General features: G+C 31.0%; 2 protein-coding genes across 2 annotated transcripts in view; one reads left to right on the forward strand and one right to left on the reverse strand.

The window, feature by feature from the left end:
- LOC145335260 (uncharacterized) overlaps nucleotides 1-25179 on the reverse strand; it is a 32885-nt gene that overhangs the window by 3419 nt on the left and 4287 nt on the right. Inside the window, exons 2-11 of the mRNA XM_080180998.1 lie at nucleotides 22439-22489; nucleotides 21867-21976; nucleotides 20922-20928; nucleotides 20503-20525; nucleotides 12991-13075; nucleotides 6265-6340; nucleotides 5896-5939; nucleotides 5159-5221; nucleotides 4754-4825; nucleotides 195-272 (exon numbers count right to left, since the gene is read on the reverse strand). Of these exons, the coding sequence (XP_080037124.1) occupies nucleotides 195-272; nucleotides 4754-4825; nucleotides 5159-5221; nucleotides 5896-5939; nucleotides 6265-6340; nucleotides 12991-13075; nucleotides 20503-20525; nucleotides 20922-20928; nucleotides 21867-21976; nucleotides 22439-22489 (609 nt within the window). The remainder of the gene's footprint in view (nucleotides 1-194; nucleotides 273-4753; nucleotides 4826-5158; nucleotides 5222-5895; nucleotides 5940-6264; nucleotides 6341-12990; nucleotides 13076-20502; nucleotides 20526-20921; nucleotides 20929-21866; nucleotides 21977-22438; nucleotides 22490-25179) is intronic.
- LOC145304017 (peptidyl-Asp metalloendopeptidase-like) lies at nucleotides 10115-11780 on the forward strand. The gene is made up of 2 exons (XM_080145769.1): nucleotides 10115-10172; nucleotides 10618-11780. The coding sequence occupies exons 1-2, from the start codon at nucleotides 10115-10117 to the stop codon at nucleotides 11763-11765; spliced, it is 1206 nt and encodes a 401-aa protein (XP_080001895.1). The 3' UTR covers nucleotides 11766-11780.

The following is a 25179-nucleotide window of genomic DNA, read 5'->3' on the forward strand; positions in this document are numbered from 1 at the left end:
AAAATAAGAAAAAGTCCGGATTTATGTGGTGCACCCTGTACAATGGCATATGTATGTCTGAAATTAACTTCTGCTATTTTTTTTATCTGATTGAGATCTGATTTTTTTGGTGAAAATTCTCTAATCAATCTAATAATGATCGCCTGTCGTCTACTCTTATTGTTACCTTGTACGTTAGCCTGTCATTCTCTTACCTCGTTATAGATATAAACATCCGTATCAACAATAAGTTTGTCATACTTGAAATAACACTTCTTCTCGGGTAACTGGCTCTAAAATTATTGTTAATTAATATCTTGGAAATGGTTCGCAGTTCTGGTTTTAGTGGAATCTTTTCTATCTGTCTACCTATTTGTCTATCTGAGCTGGATCTTTAAATTATTTCAATGGTGCGCCAAATGGGGGTGAGCCAACTTTCCACCAATGAGAGCACAGCACTTTACGAAATGCCGCGCTGTGATTGGCTGAAATTCTGCGCACCCCGATTTGGCGCACCATTGAAATAATTTAAAGATCCAGCTCTGCATACATTTTTTACAATACATTGATTTATAAGTCTGGTCAAATTTTTGTGTCATTATGTCATTTGTATAACGTTATGCGTTCCCGAAAATCGGTCAAAAAAAAGAGTCTTTTAAAAAATAATTAAATGTCAATAATACGTATGTAAGACATTAGATAAAGTAGAAAGCTTTATTTGTCTGCAGCGAAGGTTCTCGCTAACCGCTGAACCAATAAGGTTCCATTTTATAATCAAGCTTCATATAGGTCCAGGGACGGTTTTAACTATTTTGGGGGAGGATTTCTCACACATTAATTGCCAATGAAGGCTTCTAGGGGAATAGCCGCCATTATAAACCATTAATTATATGTTAACCCATGTGTACATTCTCGATTTTTACGTTATTATAATAACTTGCTTTGTCCTTTTATGTTATTTGTATCCTTATTTTACAAAAAAAAAATAAGCTTTGCTTGTGTAAATATATTTTATTTGATATTTGAAGGTTTATTAAGGCTCTTCTATAAGCCTTACTTGTCGTATCAGTCTTACTCATTATCTACTATCTGTAGTTTCTTAATAGAAGCGCAACTACTATATAATTTACAAATGTTTTTACGTTTGACCGTATGTATGACAACTTAAAATTGCGTTAGCTAACAAGGTTTCGTGATCATTGTAGTTTTATGATTTTACCAACATCCATTTTTTGGGACATTTTGAACTTCAATTGCTGCACTACTTTGAAAAAATGTTTCTTCTTTTCTATTATTTCAATCATACATCAAATACATGCGACAAATTCGTTATTTTAAAATTGTTTTTTTTTGCTTCTGTATGAAAATTTGACCTTGTTCGTCATATTTTCAACAATTAACAAATAAGTCAGAAATATAGTTACAATTCTAGCGGATGCGCATCTAGCATTTAAGGAAGGAAGGGTTTCTTTCAGAGTGCCTTTTCAAGTACAAAACCCTCTCCCCCTTTCTTATTTCAATTAAATTTAAGGTAGGGTGGGAGGGATGTTTTTTTTGTTGGTTTATTATTATAGATCAGGTTAAATTGGATAATAGGCAGCCCCGTAGGGTTAGGGCCGCCAGGCTATGCAAAGAAAAATGAATTCTCTCGCACTCGTTTTTTCAATTAATCTAAAACTTAAGGAAGGAGATTCATTTTCAATTAGCACTCAAGGGGAAGCACCTGGTAGTAAAATAGCCTAAAACTATCCAAAGAATAAAAAAAAACTAAAATCATCCCGGAATTTCAGTAGTTAGAAAGATTTTAAGAGACAACCAAAAAATAAACTTACTACTACACATTATTTTGTTTAAAATGAATTGTCGTTACTTAAATACAAGATAAATATATTTTATGACAGTTTTGTTATTGAAATTTAATATGAAACAAATTGAAAAAAAATAGAAAAGATATTATTTTTAGTGGCGAAGCTACTCCGTAAGTGATCTTTTTTATATACCGACAACTTTAATTTCCCCGATTTTTATTTATAACCCTTTAACCCATCGTATTAATTCGGGCTCTGCAATCACGCGTCAACCGCGACTAAGCATAAAATCTAAACCCGTTTGGATGCTTTAAAATTTTTAAAAAGAAGTATTGCCATATTTTGGTCAGGTATAGACATCCAGCTGATTCTTAAAGTTGCAAATGGTTGATGTCCCTGAGGCTTACAGGCGGCTGACGCGCGGCTTCAGAGCCCTGGTATTATTTCTATTATCTTTATCCTATTATATAAAGTAGTAAGCTTGTTTCTGTCTTTAGCGAAGGTCCTCGCTAACCACTGATCTAATATGGTTCTCCTTTACAGTGAAGATTCTTAAAGGTCTTAAGGTGGTTATAGGCTATTTTTTTTCCTTCGTATCCCTTTGAATATAGAGCCCTTAGATGCTTGGGGCGCAGCCGCTAGTTTTAGATATAATGATTAATTTATGCTATGACTTATTAATACAAAAAATCTATGAAACTTTAAAATAATCAAATAAAAAGCAAAGGATTAAAGTCTTAAGATTTTTATGTAATCAAATAGAATTAAGTTTTACTTAACTTCCTACATATTTTATGATTTTAGTCCTAATATGCCTTAGGGTTAAAATACATTCAAATTTACAAAATAAGATTACATTTTATCTGAAATTTAATATTTTAAATATTATAAAATTGGAAGTGCTTATGCGTTTAAGTTATTTTTTTTTTGTTTAAATTGTTTCTTTTGCATATATATGTAGTTAATTATAAAAAAAAAGTGTAAGTAAATTTATTGCATAATTGTTTATAAACAGAATATTGATAAAAGACATATTTACATTTATAGGACTTGATTATGGAGATGCTTATAACACTGTACCTTATTGTAATAGGAATCAGTATTCCACAAATAAGATGAATAGGATAATTATATCACATAAAAAATATTGTTGTTAAATATGTTTAAAACAAACATGTTTTAAGTGGACCTACCAACTTTCTGGTAACGATTAGAGAGTTGCTACGCTTCCTAAATTGTACCTAATTGTTAAAAGAATCATCGTGTTAAGTTTGAAATCAATAGGACAATTCTAACATTTCTAAATTAGCGAAAAGAGCTAACAGTTACGGACGAACGGACGTACACACCGACCCTAATTATAGAAAAGCATTTTAAAATTATAGCAAAATTTCTTAATTAAACAGTTTTTTAGAACACCATATTTTATATCTTATAAAATGTCTTTTCTTAAAATATCCAAATATTTATTTAATATATTAGTAGATATTTAATCTTTACATCATAGTTAGACTTATCTTAAAATTTTACATTTTAAGGGTCATCTCAAAAAACTCCCATCTCAGAAAACGTCAGATAAATAGCAAGAGTGGTTTTATACTAACAATTATACCTTAATTAAAAATAAGATAAAGTTGTGCAATCAAAGAGTTGGTTGACTGATGGGTGTTATTTGACCTAATACCCCGAGTGTTTGGAGGAAAAGGGAGAGATTTGGCTCCCCTCAGTTATCCTGGGTTTTGGGACCAGACATTAGAGTGTCATGGAAAGCATCCTTGCCCGTAATTGACAGGTGTCTCTAAGACTGATATCATTTAATACAAGATAAATAACTACTTAAAATTGTGACATATCTATGAAACAAAATGATTTTTTTTAGAGCCCATTAAAAATGAAGTAATGTCATGGGTCAATTAAATGTATACTGGCCTCCCATTGGTAGTTTAATGTATGTATTGGTCTATCATTGATCATTTGTATTGTATGACGTCATTTTTTATAGGCACTATAAAAAGCTTCAATTAAAATATATAATTACTAGTTACTTCGCCACTAGCATCTAGGGGATGACGAGGAAGGTAAAAGCTTTCTTGAAAGGTGCATCTAATTTGGACTAGCAATTTATGAGATCTTTAGATTCAGGCTTATATTATAGTATTAATCTATTGATTGCTAGAAAAAAATAGGGTGTTTTCTAAAAATATGTGTATAAACATAGTATGCATTTGATAAAATAGGCGTTTTTTGAGTATAGTCTATTTTACTAATAATCCTAATATTTGTATTTGAAATATTTTATTACATTTTAGTATACCATGTCTTTTATATAATCAAAACCCTTCAATTTCTAAATTTTATTTTTTAAGGATATCAGGTTAAGTAACATCCACCAGGTAACCAAACCTTTAATAGCATGAACTTTGTCTGAAATTTCCTAACTGTGTATAATAATAAGATGTGTCTTTTTTCTAATAATGTCACGTACAAGACGTAGAAGCAGTAGTAAACTTGTTAGTTCTTTTATTCCTTTGCCTTATAATCAACCACGAATAAGGTAGAAACAAAATAAATTGAAAAAAAAACATATGTAATATGCTATATCCTGCTGGTTTCCTTTAAACTTGTTGTAGATTTTAAGCACCGTAAATGTATCCTTTTCAATATGAATCGGCCAACAGGAAAACTTAGCAGCTTTAAATAAAGGATAGAATGGCGTTGTACCAGGTCTATTGAATTTTCTATGTAAATTAAAATTCCTAAATTTCTTTTCTTTAATCTTTACATTGGAAATACATTTACACATATACTGACTTATTTAAGCTACGTTTTTGATAATGTTCGTCATTCTTAATTTTCTTTGGTCCTCTATTTCAATCTTTGTTATATAATGTCATTAAATTATTATTTACACATTTGCTATGAAATCTCGAAAACAGCTGAACCTCAAAATTATATGAATACCATACCTTAACAGCTTTCATTAATTTTTCCAATTGTTTTCTTCTCAGCTTCGCTGCTTTGGACATATCCTCTTCTACCTATCAAAATAATACTGTAAATTAACAGCGGTACCCAAAGTTTTGTTACCCCATTATCTTTAGCTAAAAGACTTTGGATACTAGAAGACACGTAATTTTTGTGGGAAAAGAGGTTTAAATCTCCTGGCGGACCATTAATTTTATAAATATACAATAAATTATTTGAAGGTTTGATGACTTAAAGATTTTAAATCTAGTTGTACAGGGTCAACAATAACGAAAAATATATTCATTTGATCAGCCTAAAATTACTGGATCAAAATAAATTTCAATGATTTGCCTTAAGACTGAAACTAATAACTTGCAGTTGGTTAATGTAAAATATTAGTATACTTGAATATTTTTATTTTTGAGCATGTTCTTTTTTCTTATAACTTCTTCTTTATCCGCCCATTTCTAAAATATAATTACACAATTAGTATCACGCTAGAAAAAAATAATACAAAATGGAAAGAAAACGAAGTAAAGGTTTTCGTCGTATTCTCACAGTAGCTTTTCTCCTATTTCTGGGGAGGGTTCTAACCCTTCTGGGACAATTATCTATTCCGTGGGGGGCAATCATTAACATTTACCTTTTCGCTTTTCATAATCCAAAAAATAATACATATAGGTATTTAAAGTTTAGTAGCGGTTTCTGTCTTTAAATTCAAGTTTCTACTTGAAAAAAGTGTAAATCTGTTTCTGTTGTATCACTTATAGAGTAAATTTTCCTTATTGTGTATTTTTTTGCAATGGGCGTATTCCTAAAAAGTGATTGTTGAGCACTGTAAACACCTCCCCTTATTTTTGCAAGAAATTGAAAATTAAGGGTGAGGGGTTTCGAAGAAAATAACATTTCTTTATTTTCAATTTATTTTTTAGATAGGGAGGAAGGGGTGTGGGGTTTATTGCTTAACAGGCTTTTTAAGGAAAGAAACTTGGTTTGTCTATGATATTTTTTATGGTTCATCTTTTTCTTTTAAAAGCTTCTCTCTAATGAAAAATATAGTTTTTGTTATTCTTTAAAAAATTGAAGTTTGATACTATTTTTTGTTGGGCTGTCAGTTGGTCAGGAAGACCTATAGACTTACCACAAAGCAGACAGAAATAGGCTTGCTACCCAGAAAATCAGGACCTTAAAAAAAGTTTAATTTCAAAAAAATGGTTGAATAATAATTTTAAAATTTGATCTTAATTATCAAATAATATTCAAAGAATATATGTGAATTACATAATTAATACTTTGAGCTTAGGCTGAGTAAATAATCATTAATCCATTCTATCATTACCCCAATTAATACAAACAACATAACCCCGTAATGCACGACTTTACCATGAAATTTCCAACAGTTTATAACATGGAGTTACTTATATAAAGTCAGGCACTCAAACTACAACCATCTTAGACTCTGATACGTTTGGAGTTGGAATAAAATAAAGTTTTTGGTTTTAATTAAAACCTGTATATATTCTTGTAACTCTAAAGAATTGAATGTCCCTCCTCATATTCAAGTCTTGCTGCAATACTTCTCGAACCTTAATTATTTAAGCTCTTTATAGTGCCTATACAAACAATGACGTCATATAAAACAAATTATTAATGATAGTGTGGAATATCTGTAGAATATATGATCCTGTCCCTGTGTTCCCCCGCAGAGCCCACCAGTATGCCTGCCAGCCAGCTTACTTCTCTCCACCACACTTTAAGCCAGTTGTATTTTGTATCTTGATTCAGTTGGACCCTCCAGCATCAAGAGCCCGATAACTGCCTCTGTGCGCAGTTATCATTGCAACCGCCAATCTTCCTTTTATCCCCGAGCTGTGGCCCCCTCTGTGAGCGGCCAAGAGCCGACAACCCCTTGCTATTACTTATTTACTAATTTAATGTTTGTGTGCTTATTTTAAATATATTAGTTATTTTGTATAACCAATTGTTTTATTATATATAGCAAATCCGCTCTATAATCACGAGTCTGACCGTCCGTCTGTTATTCTACAATAGGGTCAATACACAGACTAAATTACCAATGGCAGGCCAGTATACAATTTAATTAACTAATGGTAAGCTAGTATGGCGTCATTTTTTATGGCTTTAAAAAAGCTTCCTAATTTGTATTAATAATTTTTTTAGAAAAATGATGTGATCTATTGTATTTGTTTCCAGGGATGGAGTGGGACATTGGACTGTAAACTACATTGGTATCTAAAATTTTATAACCATGTATCTTATTTATTCGTTTGTTCAAAATATTTCAGTATTTTTCTTGGATTAAAGAGAAGGTTTAACTTTATAACCGGTTTTTATCATTATGGGGTGTGTATCAATTTATCATCAATTGTCTTATCTTGTAAGATCCGTTTCAAACTTTTAAAATTATCTCTTTTTTTGTACTAATTTGTGTTGGTTTGACTTTCGTAAAGTATTTGACGGTAATTTAAAGAGATTTTTTAAAAATTGTATGCATTTTTACACTTTTGGTAGTAGAATTTTAAGTCTGTGTGTTTGTCCAGTAAGGTCTAGTAAACGGTTGGATCTTGCAGTCGTTATTTTAAAGAAAGTTAGTAGGATTTCTGCTATTTTGCTTCTAAATCATACCTTCGCAATAGACCAGTCCGGAATTTTATATGCACAGTTCGAGTCTGGATATCTGGTAATCTACCAAAAATCTATTTGGTAGGGCTCGGCATTCACGCCTCAGCCGCGCATAAGCCTCAAATTTAAACCCGGCTGTTTACAAGAATGATAACATCAATAAAAGCGAAGCTCTGAAACGGTAGGACAAAAACACTTGTATTGTGTCAGAACTGAAAAATCTGAATATAAATGAATAAGAGTCAAAGCATAATTGCAAGTAAAACTTCTTGATACAGGATAATTTTTATGGACTGGACATACTTACATTTTAGGACTTAATTATAGAGTTGCTTTGCTTATAATAATGTACCTTGTTTTCCTAGGAATCAGTATACCAAAAATCAGAACAATCGGATAATTGGATCACATAAAAATTAGTTGTTAAAAATGTAAAAAATCAACATGTTTAAAATTGACGGACGGACATTCTGGTAATGATTATAGAGTTGCTACGCTTTCTTAATCGTACCTAACTACTACAGGAATCACCATGCAAAGTTTGAAATCGATAGGACAATTCTAACATGCCTAAATTAATGAAAAAAAGCTATCTATCTCAGACGTACGGACGGACGGATGGACCGACCCTAATTATAGAAAAGTTTCGCTTTTAAGTATTCTAAAAGATGGATTGTTAGTTTAGGAACAGGTTTAGACATCCAGATGAATTTTTAAGTTATAATATGACGATAAGACTTATGCCCGGCTGCCGAGTCTTGGTATTTCAAAAACCAATTATTTAATTAAACATTAAATCATTTTGTATTAAATTTAAAAAATAAAATTTCAAAAGTGAAGGTAAAATAAATTGATTGCAATTATTATTCATTATAATTAGGTATGTAATTTTAAATAAATATTTTATTTTTATAACTGAAAATAAATAGACTGTTCAAATATTACATTATAATAAGTATAAAACAAACAAATATTATAAAGATACCACAGCCTGGCGCCAGAGAGGGATGAAATTTTGTATATTTATCTATAAGCCCCTTAAGTAACTTTTAAGGTCAGCAGAAGAATTAAATACGAAAAAGTGTATTTTGAGCAACAGGTCTAGTATCCATAGTCCATATTTCTCTACACACTTAACTCCATTATTTATTTTCTATATTACAAATACTCTCCACTAAAAAAATTTCACCCATCTTAACTTTGGATTGTGTCAAATATTGCAAGAGGGTGTCACAATTTGAGTGTTTTTGTCGCAACCCCTCAGTAAATTCCACTGCATATGCCATACTAGAGTTTGCTCGATATAACTATCTCCCTATTGGCTAGTTTTCTATATGCATATCTATTTCTCAATAAATCTATTTTCCTCACCCGGCATTACTATTTAAAGAAAGTAAATATTTAATAATTTAAATGATTTTAAAAAGATTTTTTAAATTATATTTTTTTCTTTACAATACCATCACCAAAGGGTTAATATGATTACTACAATTTTAGTTTAATATTTGAAGACACAAAGTGTCGCCACAATCGAATTCTTTTAAAACAGAGTTTTCTTAAATTTATCATATTATAAATTTAAATTTATTTATTCATGATTAGAAATTAAATACTTCAATATAATGTAAATAGCAACATGAAATGAAAAAAATGAATTTATTTTTAATAGAGTAAAATAATGGGTCTTATCGTTCTGGCCAATGGGATTTTATTATGGATTATTGGAGCACTATAAGTTTTAAACATAAATTCCTTGGAAGACTTGAGCTCATTTATAGACATTTATTTCCTATATAGATCTGACATGGATCTTGATGCAATACAGCAGGCTGTTTTGTACATGTTAAAAATTAGAAGATTTCATTAAATAAAAGTAATCGCAAATATACTTAGTAAATAAAAAAGGAAATAATATTACGCAATGATAATCTCTGCAATATCCCTGCTCAGATGACTCAACCTACAACAACTAAGCTTTTCCAAAAGATATCAAACTTGGCCTGAGTGAGGGTTCTGTAGGTTTATTATAGAATAATGTGGTTGAGTTGAGGTTAGGTTAAGATAAGCTGTTTACAGAGATTCTGTTGAATTATTATAATGATAATTGTGATGAATATACTTTTTCTTAATTATTGGCCTGATTAGATTTGTAATCGAGCACATGATTATCAGTTCTTTTGTATCATCTTAATTTTTTTATATAAACAATACTGCATTATAAATAAATACTTGAAGTCAGTGGATAATTAGGCAATGTCTCCTAGTCGAACATTTCCCTTATTTTGGACTAATTTGAAAGTATTAGGAAAATGGGTTAGGGGCCCCCAATATCCCTTCTTATTTCCATAGGGGGAAGACATTTCTGTGTTCTCAAAGCTCTTTTCTAATAAGAGAGGGCTTTCACAAGCTCTTTGAATTAACAAATAAAAAGGATACTGAGAATAAAATTTGCAATAAACAAGTGTTCCTGGTAAATTTCTTGGTTAATTTCACTTTAGTTTCAAAAATATCCAATTCTTACATACAGGTAAATCTATCTAGAATTAATATTTTCTATAACAGGCCAATAATATTGATATTCTAACAACTAATTTGAATATAGAAAATGTTTAATAAATTTTCTTAAATTCCTACAGTTGAATATATATTTCAATATTGTTGTTTAAAGTTAACATTTAATATTTTACGGTCATTAATTATTTTTTAATCATAGGATAATGATACGTTTGAATGATAAAACAGTTCTTTTACTGTTTGCAACACTTTGCACTATAGGTACTTTTGATTTTAATGCTACTAAATTTTTTTGAAATTTTTTCCTAAAATATTGTATATGCTTATTGTCCACAAGTACGTGTTATACCAACAAAAGAATCTGCTAAATAGTATGTTTTTATATTGTTAAGAAATTACACTCCATAGTTATACATACTGGCTGTGAATGGGGCTAAAGTTTGCTTAAACATCTATTTTAATTGAGTATTTAATAGTAATTAAAACCTGGATAGACACAAATTTTCTAAGAACCTGTAGATTAATAGTCTAACAAATTTCTATATTGAGTTTTAATTAAAGTTTAACCCTGAATAATTTCTTTGAGTCTCTGCTGTAGATGAAATATCAATGCAATGGAAAAATAAACCTGTTCATATTTCATTTTATCTTTAAAGTATTTCAAATTTTAAAGATTGATAATTATATTAGTAATTTTAACTTTTAGGTGCTAATGGTGACACCTTGATAATATCAAAATCCATCACCCGCCAACAGTTAGGCTGCTGTGAAGGAATGGAAATTTTGTCTTGCGATGAGATAGAAATTGATCTGAATGCCCTAGAAAAGGAAGAAATCTATCTAGAACCTCTGAATATAACTCTCCAGTATCAAGGATTGGTTTGGGCAAGTAGCAACTCTTATCACTACACAAATAGAGAGGTTGATTTTATCCTTACTGCAAATGTTGAGATTGGAAGTGTATATGGTCATGCTGCATTTGATAATGGTAAATCCTATGTAATTGAGTTTTGTGGGGATAATGTTCATGTTCTAAAAGAGCTTGATGTTGAGAATATGGGTGATGATGAGGGAGTTGGTTATGATGATGAAAGTACCAATTCCTCAATTTATGGAGGGGAGCTTGAGGCTGTTAGTGACACAACAACTATTGTAACCTACACTATCAAGGTGTACTACACTCCCCAGTTTGCTGCTACTACTGCTGATATCCAGGGATTTGTGGAGCAGGTAATTCAGGAAACAAACCAAGGATATATCAATTCCAAAGTTCCTCTTAGAGCTAAACTTTACTGTACAGAACTAGCAACATTGAATGATACAAATTCATCTAGTACAATGATGAGCCAATTCCAGACAATGAAAGGAGATTATGCAACTCTTCGTGGAACAGCTGATGCTGCAACATTATTGGTCAACTATTTCAGTGCATGTAGAATTAGTGCCCTTTATGCTATTGGTAGTGGTAGAACATTGTCGGTTACAAGAAAAGATTGTGCTCTTGGATACTATAGTTTTGGTCATAAAGTAGGACAAAACATTGGCTTGTATCATAATAGAGAGATAACTTCTCATCCTTTTTTCAGTGATGGTCATAGTTATTTGATTCCACAAGGATCTGCATCAACAGGTTATAGAACTAACCTGGCTTATGCTGCAACAAATCATGTGCTACGTGTTAACTACTACTCTAACCCAGATGTAATCTATCCAACTTCAGGAACAGCTACTGGAGTAGCAGGACAGGCTAACAATGCCCGAGTCCAAACTATTGCTAATCATTTTATTGCTTTCTATCTTTTGTTCTTACTTTGGAATTTATCTTTAGTATTTTTGATTTTGATCTTAAAATAAAACATTAAAATTTAATTCATCCATATGTATAATAGTTAAACTTCTCTATGAATGTCTGTTTCTATCTGGAATACCTGGGCCACATTATATTAGAAGTGCTTTTACTTCCACATTATTTCATCTTTTAATACCCCAACTATTTAATTCCCTACTTTTTTCCTTCAACATAACAACAACAAACATTTCACATGAAAAGAAGAAGAAAATTGAGCCAGGCTAATTGTGTACACTAATCAGCTGCCACAGAATAATTCTGAAGAATAATTTTTTGTCTGCTTTTAAGTAAACAAATAAATATAAACCATAATAGAAAAAAAGCAATACAGTGCAAATGTTATTAATTTAAGAATTAAAATGAGAAAGAGTTTAAAGAAAAATAACATTTTTATTGGAAAATTAGATTACTACAACTTAATAACATAGAATAATCTTGTTCCGAATCATGTTCTTCTGAAACTAGTGTTTGTTTTGATTAATTTTATTAATCTTGGTCAGCTTGAAGAACAATTTTAATTTTAAGACAACAAAAGTTAGATACATTGTCCATCCCTATATCCCTACAAACAAACAAAAAATGTGGATATAATGCCAGGGATCTAAAGGGACAAGACAATGACCGATAAATTGATGTACATCACCAATAATGATACACAAAATTTCCTCTTCTGTAGATTTCAATTAGTTGATGAAACATTTGGACACTCAATTTAATGAACCAACCAATAAAATTTTTGCCCAATGTTCCCTTCCTCCCTGCGGAAGAAAATTTGGATATTTAAAACTTGATGCATTATATTAGCTTTGTAACACTGCACTGTTTGACTTTTTTCATAACTAGCGGATACCCCCTAGAGGCCTCTAGGGACAACGTAACCTAATTTTTAATTTTAAAAAAAGTTAAAATTAGAATATTTTTGGGGCAACTTTTGGGGGGGGAGAAGGACTTCTTTAGTTATGATTCGAACCTATCTCCTTCCCAACAATGACAGAAGGTTTGATGCTATTTTGCTTCTAGAAAACCATACCTTTGCAATAGTACAGTCCATATGCACAGTTCGAGTCCGGATATCTGGTAATCTCACAGAAATCTGGCTTTAGAAATCAGCCGGATATCCGGTATCTGGCCCAACCCTAATTTTAGGTCTCATTGTCTGTCTAGTAAGATCTAGTAAACAATTTTAAGAAAGTTGGTAGGTTTTACGCTATTTTGCTTTTAAAATCTTACCTTCGCAATGGTACAGTCCGGACTTTCATATGCACAGTTCGAGTCCTGTTTAATGCCGTACAGCAATAAACTATTCTGCCAGCTCCTAAAAAAACGAACAGAGGTGGATTTTTAAACAAATTAGGATCGCTGAATTGGCTATGGGAGCCAGATCACCAAAATTGTTTTTATAAAAAATCCTTCAAATCCTATAAAAAAGTTTACAAAAATTTTCTATGATTTTAGAACACTTTTAATTTCTTTAAATTTATAGATAAATTGAAAAAATATTTTTTTTTACCTGGCTACCATAGCCGATTCAGCGATGCTTGATTTTTAAGAACCCACCTTAGGTGAGAAAAATATTTAAGATTCGTATTCAAAATTTCAGATATTATTTTACCATCAATGCAAACAAAGAGTCGAATCTAAAGGTTAGGTTATGCTTTACGACTAGTACTCGAAGCTTTTTATAGTGCCTATAAAAATGACATAGTACTCACCTAATTGGTCAATTAAAATGTATACTTGCCTACCATTGATCAATTAAAATATTTACTGGCCTACCATTGGTCAAATAAAATGTATACTGGCCGGCTATTGGTAATTTAGTGTGTGTTTTGGCCTATTGTTGGACATTTGTATTGTATGACGTCATTTTTATATGCACTATAAAGAGCTTCTTAGAACTCAGCTAATTTAAATTTTTGTAGGAAATAATCATCCTATTCATCTGATTTTTGGAATACTGGTTCCTTAGACAACAAGGTACAATATTATAAGCAAAGCATATTAATGACTAATTCTTTTAGATGTAATAAAATATAACTTTAAACATAATCCTGTATTTCAGCAATTTTGCAACAAATGTATATACAATTATAATTAGAATTATAATGAATATTCTGCTTATTTGATACTTACAATTATTGATAACGTTCGTTGTCCTACTAATTAATCATTGAGTTCCGCTTTTATTGATACTATCATCTTTGTTTTATTAAAAACTAAAAACTAAAAAAAGTTAATATAATAAAACAATGATATCCACGCGAAACTGAACTATCTAAGAAACTTTCTATAAAAGATTACGTAAACTTCATTATCTAAAACAACTAAATTCAAACAAGAATAGTAGTAAACCAGAGAGAGAGAGAGGCTGTTTATTACACTAGTCCCCAAAGTTTTATAATAACGTTTTCTTATTCGGTGGCTTAACAACTTTGGGGACTACAGTGAATTTTGATTGGTTTGTTTATTAAGTTGAGTGTTCAAACGTTTCAACCACCAATTTAAATCTACAGAAAGGGTAAATTTTTGTATCATTACGGTCCTTTTGGGATGTTCATCAATTTATCGGCCATTGTCTTATCTCTTTAGTTCCCTGAACAAGAATAGTATTAAGCTCTTTTTGCAGCCAATAAATATAATGGTTTTTAAAAATAATAAGAGTATTCTTGGAAATATAAGAGAGGAAAAAATACGGGATCAAAGGAGAAAAGGATTGACTTATAAACGTAAGAATGGATTTAAACATTGCAGAGTTTCTACACTTAACTAATTCTTGAGTTGAATCATCAGAAACGCTGGAAAGTGTCATCTGTGACGTAATAGAAATACGTCTATTATCCATCTCTTTTTTAGAGGTTATCTTTCCCACTTCTCTTCTAATCCCTCATTTTAGACGTATTTTTATGACGTCACACATGACACTTCGAAACTTGATCTAAGTTAATTATAACATAAAAGCAACAGGATGCCTATTTGTCCTTATGTAGCTACCATATGGTTCTCCTTAATATCTTAAAGGAAAAAGATTATATCAACTTTCTCAAGAGAAATCGTCCCGAAAACCTAATTTTGAAATGGAGGGCCGAACTCATCCCCCATATCTTCTATTCAATTGACCCTAGAGGCCTTTAGGGGCATTGCCGCTGGTAGTACAACGGTGACCTTACACCTTACATACAATGATTACAGGCGTACATACAGATAAAATAATAGTAGAGCAGCTACGCCACTCGTGCAAAAGATTTCCTGACTTGTAAAGTTAATAAACTATTCATAAGCCTAGAAATGTTATATCTACAGTGTTCCCAGCTTTCAGCAGATTTTTTAAATTACAGCAAAATAATTAATTATTCAATTTACGTAAAAAATTAGATTACCTAATCATATTGAGAACTATGAAGAACTTAAAAGGTTCAGTGGTTACCCCAACGGAAAAACAAACAAAAAACTATTGCTAATCCTTTTTTTAAAAAGTGGATATTCATCACCCTTTGCTATCAAGTATTATACAGTGTGTTTTTTTTATGAGAACTTTTTTGAAAACAATTTTACCCCACTTATAGTTATCAGAATTTAATGATTAATGGCTTATTTTCTATGTTTTTTAAGGCAATGAATAGAACAACAAAAAAATATTTCAGTTTTTATTTTAAAAAACCAGTAAAATCTAAAATTCAAAACTTAGGTGTCAACATCTAAAAATGGTTTCAGCGCATTTTTCTTATGCTCAAATATTCAACCTTTTGCAAGAATGGCTGCAAAACACTTCAAAGTTTAGATATAGAGCTAAAAATGTATACAGATACTATTAGGGACATGTACTAGAACATATCAAAGTTTAAATGTCATATCTCAACCAGGGAGGGAGTACTGGCCCCCCAAAGTCGACCACAGAAAATCTAATTTTTTTCTTAGAAGATTTAGGCATAAGAAAAATGCGCTAAAACCATTTTTAGATGTTGACACCTAAGTTTTGAATTTTAGATTTTACTGTAATTTTTAAATGAAAACTGAAATATTTTTTTGTTGTTCTATTAATTGCCTTAAAAAACGAAGAAAATAAGCCATTAATCATTAAATTCTGATAACTATAAGTGGGGTAAAATTGCTTCCAAAAAAGTTCTCATAAAAAAACACACTGTAATTAATTGTTTGTATATTTAGATCTCAATTTTTATTTTAGTTTGAAGCTTCAAATAGCTCTCAGCATGATTTTATTTTATATTCAAATCAAAGACTCACTTAAATACAAAGTGCTATTGGAGATTTTTTACTATTTTGAACTAACACTAACTTTTTTTTTATTTTTTAGTTTGACTTTAGTTTGGTCCCAGTGCAGTGAATTCTACATACATACAAAATTTCTTAAATTCTATACGTGTGTTTTTTTTAAGTGTATCAAAGTGAAAAATCAAAAGTACAGGGTGAAATCCAGTATTTTATTTGAAACTACCCACTACTACGACCCGAGAGGCCTAAGTGTATAATTTTTAAGGGGTAAAATTTAGTACAAGGACCACAAATAAAGTCAAAATTTCAAAACTGTCGATCGTTACAGTTAATTTCGCCCAAATTTTTTGTTTGGTTAAAAAAAGGGAGTCACGATATTTTTTCATTTGTTGATATTGGGGCATTGAAATAAGACGGAATGTCTACTATTTTGACTTAATCAATAGTGCTATTGTCAAGCGGTTTTATCATTAAACAAATATCATAATACAAAATAGGTAATAGTTCACATACTTCAAGAATTGAAATAGAGATGTAAAATTATATTATGAGACATTAACTAACTACAATAAAATATTTCATCTTTGCACAGCTAAACTTCATAATTTCTGTGTACTAAAATATGCCTATAAAGAAAGATCTAATAAAAGGCTTGATCGGTCGCCTTAAGTTAGTGTTCGTTAAGAGAAGGTTTTGCGCTATTTTAGCTGAGGCTTAGCTTAAGAATTTGATGATAAGGGGGGGGGGGGTGATTTTCTTGCTATTCTTAATTCCTGCGATGCTTTCCAGCTCCCAATATTACCTACCCCCCTCTCCACCACCTTTATTTCAATTGATTTCAAATAAGGGTGAGGGCTCGACTAGTCATTTTGAGGAAAACAGCTACAATATTAGCCCTTAATTATTTTTAAATCCCTTTAAAGAGGAGCTACGTTTCCATAAAGTTTTAAAAACGAAAAATGTTCGAAAAGTTTAATAAATAAAACATTATCTTAATATCATACTATAGGGATTGCTAGTTGTTGTCTTAAAATATCAATGTTTTATTATGTCTAAATATGTGTTTTTTTACTTTTTTGAATTGATACTAATTACCTAGAAACTTTTTTGTGATTATAAATCTTAATTGATATTATTTTTGCCGATTTCACTCAAAGTGCTTAGTCGAGCACTGAACTCCACGACCATGTTTTGAAACAAATTAAAAATAAGATGATAGTTTTCATTTGTTTCTCTATTACTTTAGATTAGGTTAGGTTTGTGTCGGGTGTTAGGTAGCCCCGCAGGGCTAGAGCACTGCAGTTAGGGGTCCCACAGGGTTAAGGTCCTCCCCGAGGTATTATGCATAGAACCACAGATTTCCTTAATTGTTTTCAAACCTTATCCTAAACCCTAAAGAACAATGGTTTTGATTCGCTATTTAGCAGTTAAGTAATATTATCATAACTGCGGATTTTAATCCATCTAAACTACACGAGTTAATCTAACTAAATTTTCATTAAAATATAAATTATTTTTACATTAACTACATCTTTATTCTTTTTAAAAGCGAAGCTTTTCTATAATTAGGGTCGGTCCGTCCGTCCGTCCGTACGTCCGTCCGTCACGGATAGCTTTTTTCGTTAATTTGCATGGTGATTCCTTTAGTAGTTAGGTACGATTTAGAAAGCGTAGCAACTCTATAATCATTACCAAAATGTTTATACGTGCATTTTAAACATGTTGATTTTTTTACTTTTTTAAATAGCTTTTTTCGTTAATCATGTTAGAATTGTCCTATCGATTCCAAATTTTGCATGGTGATTTCTGTAATAGTTAGGTACGAGTTAGAAAGCGTAGCAACTCTATAATCATTACTAGAATGTCCGTACGTCCATTTTAAATATGTTGATTTTTTTAACATTTTTAACAACAAATTTGTATGAGACCTAATTATCCGATTGGTCTGATTTTTGGTATACTGATTCCTGGGACAACAAAGTACAATATTATAAGCGAAGCAACTCTATAATCAAGTCCTAAAAATGTAAGTATGTCCATAATCAGTATCCTGTATCAAGCAGTTTTTCAACAAATTTACTTACAATTTTGCTTTGACTCTTATACATTCGCATTCTGATTATTTAGTTCTGACATTATACAAGTGTTAATGTCCGTTTGTCCTACCGTTTCAGAGCTTCGCTTTTATGGATGTTGTCATCCTTGTTTTATTATGTATTGTATTAGAAATTAATAAAAATTATGAAAGATTATTTTGTAGTCAAAATATTTTTAATATTTATCATACAAGAATTTTCTTTTATTCTAAAACAAAGAAGATTACGCCCAGTATAATAAATAATATTTCACTGCTCTCCATTGCATATCGAGCACTGAAACTCTACCCTATTATTCTTAAACAAATTAATAGTAAGGCAGTCTTACTTTTTTTTCTATAGCTAACATCTTTTATAGACCCTAACCGTGTACATAGAACCCAGTCCACAATTCCTAACTGACCTAAACAAAATCTAAATTTACTCAAAATAAGGGGGGGAGAGTTTGCCTGCTCGACTAGGCACTTTGATGGAAACCGTTAGTATTTATATAGTAGCTTCAAATTAATAGAAGTGCAGCGTTGGAAGTTTTAGCAATAGACTAAAATAAAACAGTAATATATTCACCAAAAAAGATAGTAAGGTGTAAAAGTAAGAAAATTATATAATACAAAAAATAAGATACTCAATAACATCACTAAACCTAGTATGTACTTTTACGCTGTGACTTACATACGGACGTACAGATACAGTTTAATTATAGAGTATCTATTCTCAGAGAGAGAGAGAGAGAGACAGAGTGGACAATGGGCTGTTTATTACACTAGTGCCCAAAATTTTACAATAACGTTTTCTTAATCGTTGGCTTAACAACTTTGGAAACTTTTACTAAACTTTGATTGGTTGGTTCATTTAGTTTGTGGGTCATCTTTGGGAATGTACATCAATTTATCCACCTTTGTCTTATCCCTTTATACACCAGATCTATTCTACTAAAAAACCTCTTGTTTACAAGGACACTTGAAATAAAAAGGTTTTTATGGTAGCTACTTACATCAGATTAATTACCCAACTTGAAGAGCTTTTATTACACTTTACACACACATTATTCAGGGCATAGTTAGACAGTTTTAGGAGTTGGATTAACCTGTATAACCTCTAGAGGACGGGATACACCATTAGGTGTTATTTTGTGATTTTCTGAACCTAACCTTGCTATTATAGTGCATGATTACGCGGCCAAACAACCTACAGACAACCAACCCTTTGAATGCACGACCTTTGTCTGAGAAGACCTAACTGTGAGTGTGCATGGTAATGAGTTGCCCTTGTTTATGGGCCAAGACATTCCCTCCACTCTAACTATATATATATATATATATATATATATATCGCGTACCTGCAGCATTAGGAACCAGTTTTAACGACTTTAGTTATGACGCGGTATTGGGCTTCGCACCTATTTTGTCTATCTGTCCAACTGTAAATATACTAACTGTTTTTACTTCTTTTCTCTTCCTCCCTTTATCCAACTCCCCTTTACTTTCCCTTTCTTTCTTTTTCCAAAGATATTGCAAAGCTCTTGAATAATTGGAATATGTGTCTAAAAATTGGAAGAACGTTTTTTGCTGGGCTGCTATTTAAGAAAGAAACAAGCAATATGTTAACTAAATAACTCATATGTATTTATTTTTAAGAAATCAATAGATTTATTAATAAAAAGCTAGAGATAAAGTTTGTTTTTAGGACTTTAATTTTAGATAAATTCACCTTCAAAATGTAATTAAGAATAAAATATTATATTAAGTCCTAATATTTTAGAGTTTATTAATTTTGTACTTCCCTATCTACGCCTCTGGTTGTGATTTAATCAAGAACTATGTAGAACATTTAAAAGATATAAAACAAGTACACTTCAGTTAAGTAGGTGTTCAAGTAAAGAAACGTTAGATAAAAAGATATGAAGATAAAAGCATAAATAGATTTAAAGGTAAAGATTAAAAGATGAATAAAATGGATTTATCCTGAGAGGGACAATTGGCTGTTTATTACACTAGTCTTCAAGGTTTTATGATAACATTTTCCCTTTCTTTGGCTTAACAACTTTGGAGACTTTAGTAAATTTTATTAAGTTGAGTGTTCAAACGTTTCAAACACTAAGTATAAACTACAGAAGGGTAATTCTGTGTAATATCATTGGGTATGTACATAAATTTAATGGCCATTTTCTCATTCCTTTAGATCCCTGCTTATTAGTACTTTGGTGTTGAAAATCTAACTATTTACTTCCTGTAAAAGTGTCACTGCTTTTGGCCTACCTCTTCTATTGACGTTAGGAAATACCCTATGGCCCATCTCTTTTCTAGGGTTTTCCCCCCTTCCCTTTATCTTTCCCTGTACTATGACGTTAATAGAATAGGTAGGCCATCTATCCCCATTTTCTTAGGGCACTAAACACAGCTACAATATTTCCTACCTGTCTACATCATACAATCTGTCCTGCAATTAATACAACTTTTTATCCATAAAGTAGTAAGGTTTTAGTTTTATGAAGCTTAAGATCTCAATAACTACTGAACTGATTGGGTTCTCTGTTCCATGTGGGCTTTACATAGATCCGATGGTGGTTTTAGGCCATTTATTTTATATTTAAACATTGGGATAGTTTTAGACCATTTTTCCCCTTCTTTGCCCTTTGTAAATAAAGCTCCTAGTAACAGGGGGGGGGGGGGGGCTTATAGTCCTTTATAAAGTAACAGTATGTTCATCTGTCTGTGTATCTATCTGTATCTTAAGATCTGGATTACTGCTGGACAGATTTAGTTCTTTTTTTTACAGTAAAGCTTCTATAGAGCCAGTGCAGTGTAAGTTAATAACTATTTAGAGAAATGGTACATTCATCCTTTCAATAGAAATCGTTGTTGAGAAAACGAATAAGAAAACGTTATCATAAAATTTTGGGGACTAGTGTAATAAACAGCTCAATTTCCCCTCCCTCCCTGGTTGAAGTATGATAGTGGCAACTTGTTATTGCTGTTCTACTTATGGATATGTAGTTGTCCTTGTTTAGATTAGGTGAAAATCAGTATTACTCATTTATTATTCTAAACTTTACAAATTGATTGAGAGGTTTTCCCATCCAGGGAGGGGGGGGGGGGTTATTGGGTTGTAAATTACAATGGTACCAATAGTTTAATACACACTTTTTCTTAAAAAAAACTTGAGGTACTTAAAAGCAAGTCCATAATTTTCAACCAATAATACTAATCTTTAAACTAGTTAATTTTGTATTTAATCCTTGGAATCTTACATCAATTTAATGTTCATTGTCTTATCCCTTGAGATCCCTGGGATTTACATTTACCATTGTTTGTCAGTTAGATGTCAACTCTTGGACACTTTTGCATATATAAAGACAAATCAAGAACGGTTATATCAGGGAACTTAAGGGATAAGACAGTGGAAAAATAAATTAATGCGCATTCCCAATGATGAAAAAGGGGTATAGTCCCTCTCGTGGCAACGCCCCTTAAGGAGCGTTTCTTAGTATTTTCACAGTAGATTTTCTCCTATTTCTAACCAATATCAAAATCAATTTTGAAAATATGACGATTCGCCCCTTAAGAGCGTTACCACGAAAGGGACTATACCCGAAAAAAAGTTAACTCTTCTTTAGATTAAGTACCCAAGCTTTTTGAGCCAACGTTAAAATATCGTGATATCTACCCCCTCCCCATCACACAAAAATTATAATTGGAATTCCCTTAAAATACATAGTCCAAAGCCCCTAGTTTTTACGAAATTATTGGTCACCCCCCCCCCTTCTCCCAAAATTCAAACTTCAAGTAAATTTTTGAGAAAAAAAAGTTGTATTGTCCCTGAACATCGTTGTATAAACTTTCCACGCATCTTAAATCTGTTCGTAACTCTTCTATCTCTTTCCGCAGGTCCTAGAATAAGTTGGATATCATTGATAATTATGTTTGGATATGTGTACGCCCTTAGAGGCCTCTAGGGGCACTTGAGAAGGAGGAAGTTAAATTAGATAACCCATTTTATTTTATTTTAGATTTAAAAAGAAAAAGTAAAAAGGAAATTTGGGGAGGGGGATCTACCCTCCCCCCCTTAAATTTAATAAAAACTATTGAAAAAAAATGGAATACTGATATATAGAACAACAAAGTACAAAATTATAAGCGAGATATCTCTATAATCAAGTCCTAAAAATATAAGTACGTTCCTACATTATCTTGTATTTACGCAGTTTTCCACCAAATTTACTTTTATACATTTATGTTCTGATTATTTAGTTCTGACACTCTACAAATGTTAATGTTCGGTTGTCTTACCGTTTCAGAGTTTCGCTTTTATCGATGTTGTCATCCTTGTTTTTAGAATTACAATAAAATCACCTTTATTACGTCAGCTTCGTTTCTTCCTTTATCTGGAATTTTTGTATCATCCTAAAGAAGGTGTATCAACTTTTTTTTTATAGCTAGCCGGTTCTTTTAGTAAGTAGTAGGTGTAAATTTTTTCATAGAATTCAGATATGCAATCGGTTTTTTTGTAGACCTCTTATTTTTTAAGTAATTTAAGTTTTATAAAAAAATAATTAAGTCGGTTTTAAGGTACTAAAACGCAACAAAATAAAAGAAGAAAATGGCCAGTAAGAACAAAAATAGTAAGATCTTTAATTTGACACCTTACTTTTAAAATTCTGTTGAGTAATTATTGAAAAAATCTATTTTTTTAACCTCGGTTTAATAAAAACTTTAGACCTAAATATTTTCTCAAACAGACATAAAAAACATGGGTTCATATATACCTTTAGAATCAGAAAAATATTACGATCAATTGTAAGCAAAATTGAAAAAAAGTAAAAAAATAAAAAATTTTAAAAATGGCCAATTGTATTTTTTGTTCTGGCAACACTATCGTCTTCCCTTTTTTACCCCCTCTTTACCCCCTCTATACCCCCTTCCCATTTTTATACTCAATTCAAAAGTTAAGACGTTGCCTGTACAATATAATATGATATTTTCATATAATTCCTTTTATTGTAGTTTATATACTATATTGTAAACTTTTTTTTCAATTTTGCTTACAATGGATTCGTAATATTTTTCTGATTCTAAAGGTATATATGAACCCATATTTTTTTACTTGTGAAATGATAAAATTGAGTTCAAAGTTTTTATTCTCGTGGGTTTAAAAAAATCGATTTTTTCAATAATTACCTGACAGAATTGAAAAAGTAAGGTGTCAAATTAAAGATCTTACTATTTTTGTTCATAATGGCCATTTTCTTTCTTTTTTGTTGTTGCATTTTAGTACCTTAAAATCGACTTAATTTTTTTTTTTAAAACTTAAATTACTTAAAAAATAAGAGGTCTACAAAAAAACCGATTGCATATCTGAATTCTATGAAAAATTTTACATCTACTACTTACTAAAAGGACCGGCTAGCTATAAAAAAAAAGTTGATACAACTTCTTTAAAAAAAAATGATCTTCAAAGATTTTTTTAACTTGAAGATTTTCTCTCAATGTAAAAAAAACAAGTTAAATCTTATTTTTATATTTATTTTAACATTTCTTTTTAATGTTCCCATTTAAAACATGAATTTGTGACACTTTGATCTTAACAAAGCGTTTAACTGACACATTAAAATTATTAGTTTTATATGTTTAATATAAATAATTAAAGCTAAAAAAAAACCATTTCACTTCTCAATTTTGTCTAAAACATACTTTTAGAATAAAGTCTACCCTGAGTATAACAAATATTTCAGATCATTGAAAGAAAAAGTAAAAAATAAATTTGGGGGGGTGGAAATTTTTCTTTTAGGGTGGGGGGGTATTTTTCACCCCAAACCCACAAAAAAATTAGTTATAAACCTTCCCGGGACCTATGAGAAGCTACCCTGTTAATGAGAACCCGATCGGTTCAGCGGTTAGCAAGATCCTTCGGTACAAACAAACACACACACAGACACACAAACAGACATCCTGTTATTTTAGTATAAGGACTACCCTATTACACAAAGTATTATGTTTTTTTTTGGATTGTCCATTAGGATCTCGCTAACCACTAAACCAATATATAACTTTTCATTTCAAAGAAGCTTTTTATCAGGACTAGAAAAGGTTCTAGGCTATTTTCTGCCCTCCTACTGGAAAAGAGGGCTCTCCTATATGCTAAAGGCACATCCGCTCTATTCTGTACTGTGTACAAGGAAATGAGATTTGTATTTATTCTTACTTTGTTGATAGATAGGAATAGTTATTTCTCGCATCGTATTATAAACGGCTTTCCGCGGATATAGAAAGTACAATTATAAGATTAAAACCAGTTTTTTTAGCCGGTGCCTTCGGCACCTCGGGGCTAAAAAAACTGGTTTTAATCTTATGATTGTACATTTCTATATTCGTAGAAAGCTGGATATAATACGATGCTAGACATAGTTTTTTCGTATGGATAAGAACCGGTTCCTATCCACTGGATTCGAATGAATACGAGAAAATATATAGAAAGATAAATCTTCAGATTGTTGGTAAAATTAGTATTCAGCTTGCACAAGCCCAGAATTGTAATTTCTCTTAGAATTCCTTAAAACCTATTTCCAAACCCTGGATCAAATCCAGAACACGATCAAGCTTTTATGATTATTGATTTATTATTTTAACCTCCAAATGTTTAGGGCCCTAGTAAGGTAGTTGGGTTTTCTACAAATACTAGGGATCTAAAGGGATAAGACAATGGCCGATGAATTAATGTACATACTAAATGATAGTGCACAAAATTACCCATTCTGTAATTTAAAATTAGTGGTAAAAACATGTAAACACTTAACTTAATGAACAGACCAATAAAAAAGTCCCCAAAGTTGTTAAGCCAACGAATAAGAAATCGTTATTTTAAAACTTTGGGTACCAGTAAATAAAATCAAAAAGTTCATTGTCCCTTCTCTATCTCTGACAAATAATCACAGATTCCAAATGATTATATTAGATTAAACATCATAAATATCATTATACATATTTCATTCCTTAAAATTTTAATTTGAAAATTAGAAAATAATAAGAAAATATCAATAAATATTAATTTAAATACAACAATTCATTATTTTACTCCTTTTTGAAGAATTTATTCC

Source organism: Acartia tonsa, chromosome 13, assembly GCF_053477335.1.
Source record: "Acartia tonsa isolate MP-2025a chromosome 13, ASM5347733v1, whole genome shotgun sequence".
NCBI classification, from domain to species: Eukaryota; Metazoa; Arthropoda; class Copepoda; order Calanoida; family Acartiidae; genus Acartia; species Acartia tonsa.

Coding starts and splice junctions, on each gene's coding strand:
- LOC145304017 (XM_080145769.1), top strand. CDS start 10,115: ATGATACGTTTGAATGATAAAACAGTTCTTTTACTGTTTGCAACACTT. Junction 10,173..10,617: donor TGCAACACTTTGCACTATAG/GTACTTTTGATT, acceptor TTTAACTTTTAG/GTGCTAATGGTGACACCTTG.